Genomic DNA, 10,553 nt, shown 5'->3' with positions numbered 1-10,553 from the left:
TTTGTCGTTTGCATTGCAAAATATCCGAAGGCTTTTTTTAAATTCTAGCCGTGAAACATGTAATGATACTTGACAATCTAGAAGGGGCGTTTAAAAATAAAAATAAAAACCTTGGGAAGTTTTTATATTGTTGAATGAAAATCTTTGAATCTTGAGTTTTTGAAGAATATCAAATTGATTAATAAAACGTGCAGAATAAATTCTTTGATTAAGAGATTAGTCTGCGCGAAAAAATTCATCACAGAACAAATGCCGGACAGCCGTGTCGAACCTTTTTTTTTGTCAAAAAATACTTATTGAAAAAATTGTGTTTTACCGAATGCATGAAATGGTAAAGTCTTAATTGCTAAATTAAACAAAATGTAAAAAAAAAAATGATTAAAGTCAACAATGAAACACGTGAATATAACATAAGCATCGGAACCGGGGGGCTAGGGGGGCCCACTTTTTTTGCCAAGTTAGACCTAACCATTACTCACATAGCACCAGAGAGGGTCCAGCCCCCCCCCCCCCCCCCCCACACACACACACACTCACTTTTTCTTGCAGCAAACATAATTTTTCCAAATTTTACATTAAAAAGATTAAAATATTAATATTGAAAAATTGGAGTTGATTATGGTTGCCAAGTATGCAATTAAAGTAACTAAACAGGGGTTTTTTTTATCGATGCGCTGATTTACAAATCTCATTATGAGTAAATAAATGTTTATCTTTTCTCACAGACAATTCAAAGCAACAATAAAAATGTGTCCCCACGAAGTGCTTCAAATACTAGTATGCCTGCTAAAATTTAACAAGATGTCGTTGTTTTTATGAGAGCATGCAACATTCGAAGTCAAATGAACTCGCAGAAGAATTTCCACAACGAAGTAACAGCTGCTCCTTAAGTTTGACGAAAAAATCGTCATCCGCGGGATAAAATGTATTGATCAGAAGAAAGTTTCTTCGGTTTTTAATCAAGAAAGAAATCTAAAATCTAAAAAGCTAATGTTGATGGATCTATCTATCTATCTATCTATCTATCTATCTATCTATCTATCTATCTATCTATCTATCTATCTATCTATCCATCCATCCATCCATCCATCCATCCATCCATCCATCCATCCATCCATCTATCCATCTATCTATCTATCTATCTATCTATCTATCTATCTATCTCACATTGTCTTTAAACACTAGAAACAATTTTTTTTGAAAAAGTGATATTAATAGTGATAATAATATCGTTTCTTCGCATTCCCACCGTGCCAATCCCACCTAAGCCTTTGCATCTTTACAACTTTTCATTTTCCTAATATTTTCATCTGCGTGGCTTAATGTATTATCATTGTTTATACTATTAGCTAAATTATCAACTATTAATTGAATTTCTTAAAAATATTTTCGACGTTAAACAGTTTGAACATATTCTACTTTGAAGCTGTAATACAAAAGACAGTGAATGTTGAATACCAAACTTATATTCGTTGGAAATATATTATTTAAAATGAAGATTTTAATACCAAATATTTATAAGCACAAAATAAAGAACAAACATTTCTCTGTGGATGAACATTGGCTTTATTATTTTATATTTTCAATGTACATGTAGGGAGATTTTAAAAAAGTTTCTTTTTACCACGTTACTTTATTGTTGATAAGAATTCAAGTGCAGCAGCACTTATGTTGGCCACCCAGCCGGGCGTTTGCATGGTTTTCTTCGTGGCTTCCGTTCCTCTGAGTCGTCCTCTCTCTTTTTCAGGAAGAAAAAGCAAAATCGACAAAAGCAGCTGAGAGATCCAACAACAACGACGGTTACCAAGGATAGAATTCCTACCTCCACGTATTCTATCCAGTGAAAGGCTTCTTTTAAGTAAAAGGGGGTGGTTTTTTGAGCTGAAATCAAACAGAACAAATCTTTATTTTTTCAATTGACATAGTAGTAGTAAAGTCAAATTGTATAACGTTAAGGTCAATTGTATTAAATACATTTTTTTAAAGTGTTGTCTTTTTTATCTAGGTATAAGGGATTATTTGTTGACGTAAATGGTGGAAATACATGTAAATAACATGATCAAATCTAACATCTCAGCCAGCACGCTAGGTTACTTTCGTCATCGAAAGCAAGATTTTTGTCTTGCCGAGATGGCCGAGTGGTAAGCGCGCTGGCCGTGCACTGATAGTAGAGTGGGTCAAAAGGTCGTGATTCAATCCCCGGGCGGGGTGACGGTCAAACTCCAATAGAGCAAATTGCCCTGTGATTTATTTGTATCTAATCATGGACAGGTATATGTTTGTTTGAGAGTTATTGTAATGTTTGTGCTCTTATTTTTTTGTACTATTATTTTTTTCGATTGTGAATTGAATATTCTATGAGTAGTTTGATCGGTGTTGGTGAAATGATTAATGACATAGAAGCTAGAGTATTTGATGAAGTTGCCAATGCCCCTGTTTTTTGTTTCTTTATTGTTGTCTTTGGCTTTATTGTAACTCTTCTAGATAGTGTCAAAGGGTGTAGTTGTGGTACCTTTACTTGTAGATGTTTGTGATGTTGTTTTTTGTGGTGATAATGTTGTTGTTGGTCGTGATCTTTTTTGCGGAGATGTTGTCGTTGGTATTGGTGGTGGCAATGTTGTAGTTATCTTTGTTGTCGGCAGTGTTGGTGATGTTGTAGTAAGTGGCCTTCTTTTTGCTGTAGTTAGTATTATTGTTGGTAGTACTGTTGTTCTTGTCGTTCTTGTTGGCAGTTTTGATGTTGTTGTTGTTGTTGTAGTTGGTGGTGGGGTTCTTTTTGTTGTCGTTGGAGTAGTAACTGCTGTTGTGGTTTTTGTTGATGATGTCGTGGTGGGTGTTGTTCTTCTTATTGTTGTTTTCATCGTTGTTCTTGAAGTTGTTGGTGGTTTTGTTCTCAAGGTTGTTGTATGTGGTGACGCAATTAAGTTTGTCATGACTTGGTTTAATTCTATAAGAAAATCAAATATTCTTTGTTGTTTTTTAAAAGCAAGAATTATGGATTTATTATTAGGTGAATGGTCACTTTAGAAAACTTAAACACACAAAAATATTTTGATCTATTATCATTTTATCATTTGTACTTTTAATTGCATTTCTAGTGTATAAAAATATTTTCAATTCTGCAAACAATTCAATTTCTTAAATGTAAATATCTTATCTTGAAACCGCTCTAAAATAAATAAAGTGTTGTAAACAATCGTTCATTCAATAAAATTTAAATGGTTGTAATACCTTTGCATACTGTTGAACGAAAATTTCCAATGAAATGAGAAAGAGTATTGAAATCTTGAACCTGCAAAACACGGCTTCTGTGTTTGGTGATGGCTTGGAGTTCTTCTATATCAACATATGCCCCAACTCCAAGACAAAATACATTTATTCCCTGCTTTTGCAAATTATTGGCCTGTATGACCGTACTGTTTATGTCATACGATCTACCGTCGGTTACTAGTATCAAGATTTTATCAGCAAGCCTTCTTCCGCCAGTTTTGAAGCTGTTGGTTGCGGCATATGCTAGTGCAGTAGTGATCTGGGTACCTCCAGTCTGATACGGTATTTTATCTATGGCTGTTATCAAAGATGCTACAGTTTGATGGTCGCCTAAAGCAAATTGGTGATTAACAGTCGTAGCAAAAGTTTCTATCCCTACTCTGGTGTTACTTGGACCGATGTCAAACATTGAAATAAATGATTTTATCGCTTTCAGCGTCATATTGAAGTTTGAAAGTCCAACAGATCCAGATGTATCCAGCAAGAAAACAACATCTTTAGGGGCTGTTTTACAATCTGTAAGAATAATACGAAAAAATTAACAATGACCTTAATCATTAACATAACAATAACATAACAATTTAAATACAATGAACTATGTGCGCCAATATTAATTTGTACATTTCTTCCTGTAAATTTAGTTGATACGTAGAAAACAATGTAAGTAAAAATGAATGGACTTGAGTAGAATCTAAGATTATTTGAGAAAACCAACATTTTACTATTAATATAAACAATTAAAGGTACTTCAAAAGAAGTGTTCACTAATGCTTTACGGACAAAAACACCTTAGATTTGGTAGAACAATTATAAACACCTTACAAACGAACAGTTAATCAGAAATTATTCTTTTATTTTCATTTTCAGTTAAGAAAGACAGAACTTAAATATTTTCACTATTAATAATTTTATGAAGAAATTCTGAATTATTGCTACTAGAAAAAATAGTACTTGTAGTACTATTAAAATTACTTTACTTCCAGTCATTCTGCACATAGCATTTAGGCCATTTGATTTCTTTCACCTAATCAAAGCTCTTGGATCCTTCTCATTATTTGTTTAAATTTGTTCAATGTTTATGCAAATATTAATTTTATTAAAATCTGTCAATTCATTAGAAAGGAAAATAAATGGGTTATTTCAATAATATCTGAACATCCCTTGTACACCGCAAATCTTTTCTTCAATAAAGGTATTTGAAGCCCAGTATGTAAAAAAATGTATATTGATATTTAGTGGGGCTAGTTTTAAAGTACGAACTAATGTGTATATTTATATATACGGTAAATATCAAGTACAAACACACACATACACATGATGAATAGCTAATGAATTCTTGAGCTTTCCCTTTTTCCCCAATGGCTTTTTATCTATTGATTAAATTCTGGGAATGTTGCATGCCAATCCTTAAGAGCCCTTATCCAAGGAAATATTTCATATGTATAATTATTTTCATTTATATAAGTAAATGTTTGTATATAAAATATTCCCAAAAACGGCCGTCTGACAAGTTAAATTCTCCCTTTTCATATCAATTATCTCCTCCAATTCCTCCCTCAGACCTTTCTTAGTACCTTTGCTATTTTATAGAAAGTAAATGTATCCGTTAATTTGAGAGTGCATGAAGTTTTCTTTTGTGAAAATATTTTATAGGAAAACATTGGTTTTCTATTCTATAATTCGATCAAAGTCTTCGCAGTGAATCTTAAGTTTATATTTAAATTCTTTTCAAATTTATATAAAAATATCTCATTAAGAAATTTTTTATTTCAAAAATGACAGAAAATCTTAATTGTCCTTATGGTTAGGAATAATAGTATCTTACAGTGCGTGCACACCTACTAAGAATAATTATTTAGGTTAGACGTTTTTATGATACATGTACTTATATTTTGTTACGAAAAATCTCTACATGAAATTGATTATAACATTCATTGTCTTTTTCCGCAAATTTACATTTTGTTGTTAAAGGAACTTGGACACGGATTGAGATCAAAAATTTTATTTTTATTCTTTATGTATAAAATGGAATACCAATGCATTTAAAATGACTGGCCAAGATATTGAATGTGAAAGTCAATTTAAAAGCGAGATACAGAGGTACGAATTGGCTGTTATGTAAACAAAGCTCGAGTCTTATAGTTGTTTACAAAAATGTATTGTAGAGAACTACCATTTCTTAGACAAAATGACTAATTCAGTATCTTCATAAATACTATGTTCAACAAAAGAAAGATACATTTGATTGAAACTTACACCAATACAACACATATTTAAAAGAAGATAATATTCGAGCTTTGTTTACAAAACAAAGAATTATGAACTCTTTATCTGAAAATTTTAAGTCAAATCGTGTCAAAGTCTCTTTCACTGCAAAATATAAGATAACATTGCAAAGCAATTATCGATTTATAAACAATAAATATTATTTTCACAACTTTATCTAAATCATCAACAACTGCTGAAACAAACATTAGACTGATGGATCAAGGAAAACACAAAGAAAAACAATGTACTTAAACCAAACACTATACAACAATAATAAAGCCTTTAAATTAAATATTAAAACATAGAGGAAGTCACATCATTCACATATTTAAAGACTGCGCCGGATGATCTAAGTTTGTTATCAACATTAAAATGATGAAGGCAAAGTTTCCATTTTTAAAATGATGAAAATTATATACGAAATACGTAAAGATAAAAACGTCATGCTTAAAACTCAGTTAAGAAGTAAGATAAAAAATCTACTGCTCTATGGATCAAAACCTGAGAACAACCAAACTAGGAATATGAGAAATTTAAGTCACCATCAGCAACAGCTGTATGGGTCAAACCTTGAACATCGGATGTCTTGAGACAATGCTAATTGAGACTTATGAAACAAATTGACTAGGGATGACGATAGAATGGCAACACATTCAGAAATCTGTGAACTTCTACCCGAGGCTTGCGGTAGGCACCATTGAAAATCACAGGAAATAAAGTCTTAGGGAAAGTCAATACAGCACTTGGTGTAGGAGTGTTCGAACAGAAAAAGGACGGTGCTAAGGTCGAAGAGTCTTACCAGTTGGAATTTGTCCTCCTTGGATAAAATATTAAAGCAAGTAACCATGTCGTCAGAAAACGATTTTGTTTTATTTCTTATACATGTATAATCAGATTTACTTACTTCTTTTTTTAAATTACCGATATTCCCCTCCAAAGAAAGAATGGCAGATCTTTTAATAACCCACAAAGAGCTTAGAGGATATGGTACAGAAAGCCATAGATATAAACCATATGATAGCCCAGAACCGACATTACAATTTGTTCAGCTGTAACAAGCTGATTTGGCAGGGACGGCTAAACATAAATGTGCCACGTTATTTAACTAGGCTACATTGAAGTTACATTATGTTAGCACTTCTAAATTCCTCACGCTGCACAATATCTCTCCGAAGATTTATTATCTGCCGAGTTAAGATCGATTTTAACAACCCTCAACACAGAAACGAAACTTGTCATTTAGTCAGACATACAGCTGTTCTCAACTAACTATAAGATTTAATGGTTGTTTTGCAACAGAAGGGTGTTCTTATTTGTTGAATGGGGTAGAAAAATATGTACAATAAAACGATGTCACACTACGTCAAGTTATAATAAAGGATTTTATACCATATTTGAAAAAAAATGAAATGTAAAAATCGACACGTTTTCCAAATATTCACTTTTAATGCATTCAGAATATCATTAATTGTTTCAGTGAAAACAGAAGTTCTTCTAGTAATCATTTCACAGGAACATTTATATAGTCTGTCTTAGAAGGCCACCGCTTTCGTCACTATTTGACAATTTTAAACGATAGCACGCATATCTGTCACAGAAGTACTATAATTGAAATCGATACAGGGGGAGAGGTTTAAGATTCTTCGTTGACATGTCATATATGCTAACCCGAAAAAATGAACAACGAAAACAAAGAACTAGGTGCAGTTTCTGTCATTATTTGACCTTGATTTTTTTTAAATATCACCAAAAAAATGAAATGTTACATTTATTTAGTTTTTAAGTCTTTATTTGTTTTCTAGATTTTGTTTTGGCCAATCAAGAATTTTGAAATTGGTAATGAAAAACACAGGAAAAAATTAGTACACCCTTCTTGGAAATGAGAGAGAGAGAGAGAGAGAGAGAGAGAGAGAGAGAGACTGATTTAACTTGATTTAATTGGAGCATATTCTCATATATCTGGAAGTTTAAGCTTACGAATGATTTGGATATTTGGATAATAAATCAATTAAGATAGCATTTTGATTTATTGGAGGATAAATCTTTCTTTTATATTACAAGTTGCATTTATTGTTGGTGTTGTTGTTTTTACCATTTTTATAACATTTACCGTTGAATTTTAGGCAGTGTTTGCAATTAATAATAAAGCAATGAATAAACATTACAGTGTGTCATAGTGTTAATCGATTAAGCCAAGTACATTCGTTTCAAACTACCACTCCATTATCCATTACTTCACTCGACCAAGCCACTCAATTTTTTCGTGTGTTAAATTATTGAGGAACGAGCTTCCTCCGATTGTACATGTACATATACATGTAGTTTAATTAACAGTTCTCAATTCAAAATAGACCCATTGCGTTCCTTGTGCGTCAATGATCATTACACCATTTAGCCACAAGAGTAAGTCACGTGTGGTATCACGTTTTAATCCTGAATAGTGTCAATGAACAATGCGGCAACTCTCGGTCAGTGATTTCTATAGATGTACATGTTCTAAAGGATTTTAACATTTTTTAAGAAATGCACTTTAATCATGAAAATTGGAGCTTATGTCCACTATCAAATACTAAGTAGTAAAAAAAATTACGTAAATTTTGATATCCCGAAATATCATAAATCTTATATTTATTATAATGAGATACTGTGTTCTTAAAACTAGAATCTACACAGGATGGGTAAAGGTGAAGAATTTAACGAAATATTCAATGACATTATGTTTGGCTAATACAAATGTATCAGAGAAAAAGGAATTCTATTTTTAGCACTCTATATCGTGAGGACATATTCAAATGTTTAGACAATTTTCTATAGCAAAGAGCGAAAACCATACAGTATTAGATTCATGTAAGTCGGATCCAGTTTATATAGCGTAAACTGCCCCAAGTTATGTTATATCAATAAACATACGTCAAATTTAATTCAATTCCTTAAATAGATATTTTTCGATTCATTTTAAAACTCTAATCAATTAAATAGTTCTTTTCACACAGATATATGTTTAACAAGTTTTCAATAGAATACTTATGTTTATGAAACACACATTAACAATAGGAATTGGCCGACCAATTCGTTTTGCTATTAAATGTGTCCTTTAAATTATGTTTGATTACGTCATCGTTTAACTGTTATGCTATTATATGATCTGAATGACCAATATTTAAATGACAGTAACTTTAATCCGATAAAATTAACCTGAAAGATATACTAAAAGTTAATTACTCAAATTTTATTCTACATGTACCTACCTTTCATGGAAGAAGTCAGCTGAATTGCGCTTATAAAAATTAGAAAAACCCTGGAGACGTTCATTCTGGTTTTCTCAAAGCAATGAAAAAAAAGGTAAGAAAATTTTTCTTATACGTTCTGAAATTATCTAACAGTAAATATTTTTCTCCCCGAGTCTTCTTGATTGTGAAAAGTGACAGATTGATATATACAGATATATTTCCGCCTTTTCAGATTATTAAAATGTCAATAATACATATTTTGGTTTCTTGATAAAAGCGTCTGGAATTGTAAAAATGTACTTTTGTATACAACGTTAACTCAATTTTATTATAATTATCATTTCAATTGATTGACGAAGGAAATCCTAAATGTTTACCTTTAACTTTCAGCAAGTTTAAAATTAATTATTTTGTATGTACTTTCTAAATATAAATTATAAAGGTTTTTTGGTATATTTTTACTGATCTTTTATTTCATAACACACCATGCACTTATTAGTTAATTTCTAAAACTTTGCTAAATTCATTGATTTTGTCTGGAGAGAGAGAGAGAGAGAGAGAGAGAGAGAGAGAGAGAAAGATTCATTAAATCGTCAATTTATTGGCTATTTCTAAATTTTACTAATGTCAAATAAGATATTTAATTCACATGATAACAAACAAATCAATACAAAAATCCACTGCCAAAACAAAATCATGACTTATTATGCAAGTTTATGTACAAAACACCCGTGAAATTAGTTATTACAAAATTTTCTCAAAAAACACAAAATCATCGCTATATATTATATAAAAGATAATTTTAATCCATTATCTGAAGAAAACAATATAAATCATAACCAAAAATTGCAAAAAAAAAAAAAAAAAAAAAAAAAAAAATTTGAGGTACAGCGTATTTGACATAATTTCGAAACTTGCTTTTGAATTACGTTCGTTTGATTTTTGTGCAATTTAGCCCTGTATCATGAAATTGTACCATTTAAAATCATGTAACCTAAGAGCGGAAACCTGAAATTTGTACACAACAATTAACGGTGTCAAGAATTTATGCCATTAAATTTCAAGGTCTTATTAAAAAAAAAGTCAAAAATAAAAAATGATTAGGTCATTTAGGGTTTGTTTTAAATTCGTTAAAATAGATGATTTACAAGTACTATATTTACATTTATTCTATATAACATCATAAATTACCCTTAGTTACAAGTTAATATTCATTTCAGTGTCTGTACATAACAAAAAGGGCTCCTGTAGAAAAAGCAATACAATCATTTGTTATATCGTAGAAAGTAATTTATTCGCATATAGGAATTCTATCAAATGACTATTTCATTTTACACTCCAGTGAAATGAAAATGAGTTTGTAGGTTTGAAACGATATAGGAAAATGTTGTCAGGTCGATTATTTTTTTTAATTTTACATATTTATAGATTTTATTCTAAATAAAAAATAATAAATTTCAGAAAATAGATATACAGGAAAGATTTTATCTTATCTGTTTTGTTTCTATCTTAATTGTCTAGATAGGCCAAGCTAGTTTAATATCTTACTAAATCCCATTAAAATATTGATAAAACTTTAAAATTTTGAGTATTCAAACTTTAAAATTTTGAGTATTAACACGTTAGGAATAAAACCATCTCCTTTTTGCACATCAAGTAGATTTTTGCTGTTAAGTTCGTGTTAGGTGTCAAAATATCTGACAGGAAGAAAGATATAAAACCTAACAATAGGGTTGTTTTACAAACTACAAGGATTTAAGAACGAGTAATAGAAAAGTATTATTT

The 10,553-nt window shown here is 30.8% G+C and overlaps 1 protein-coding gene across 1 annotated transcript; it reads right to left on the bottom strand.

The window, feature by feature from the left end:
• Positions 1-1,570: 1,570 nt before the first annotated feature.
• LOC105344850 (collagen alpha-1(XII) chain) lies at positions 1,571-8,933 on the bottom strand. The gene is made up of 4 exons (XM_011452749.4): positions 8,787-8,933; positions 3,232-3,786; positions 2,513-2,947; positions 1,571-1,881 (listed from the first exon to the last, which is right to left on the bottom strand). Exons 1-4 carry the CDS (start codon positions 8,848-8,850, stop codon positions 1,667-1,669), a joined length of 1,269 nt encoding a protein of 422 aa, XP_011451051.2. The 5' UTR covers positions 8,851-8,933; the 3' UTR covers positions 1,571-1,666.
• Between the last annotated feature and the right edge of the window lie 1,620 nt (positions 8,934-10,553).

Source organism: Magallana gigas, chromosome 3 (genome assembly GCF_963853765.1).
Source record: "Magallana gigas chromosome 3, xbMagGiga1.1, whole genome shotgun sequence".
NCBI classification, from domain to species: Eukaryota; Metazoa; Mollusca; class Bivalvia; order Ostreida; family Ostreidae; genus Magallana; species Magallana gigas.
The sequence above is the reverse complement of the archived record's forward strand: the minus strand, read 5'-3'. Positions and strand labels throughout refer to the sequence as shown.

Excerpts from the sequence above, each read along its gene's own strand:
- LOC105344850 (XM_011452749.4), bottom strand. The coding sequence starts at position 8,850 with ATGAACGTCTCCAGGGTTTTTCTAATTTTTATAAGCGCAATTCAGCTG. Across the intron at positions 3,787-8,786 it reads GCTGACTTCTTCCATGAAAG|ATTGTAAAACAGCCCCTAAA; the intron begins GTAGGTACATGT and ends TTATTCTTACAG. Across the intron at positions 1,882-2,512 it reads ACAAACATCTACAAGTAAAG|CTCAAAAAACCACCCCCTTT; the intron begins GTACCACAACTA and ends GTTTGATTTCAG.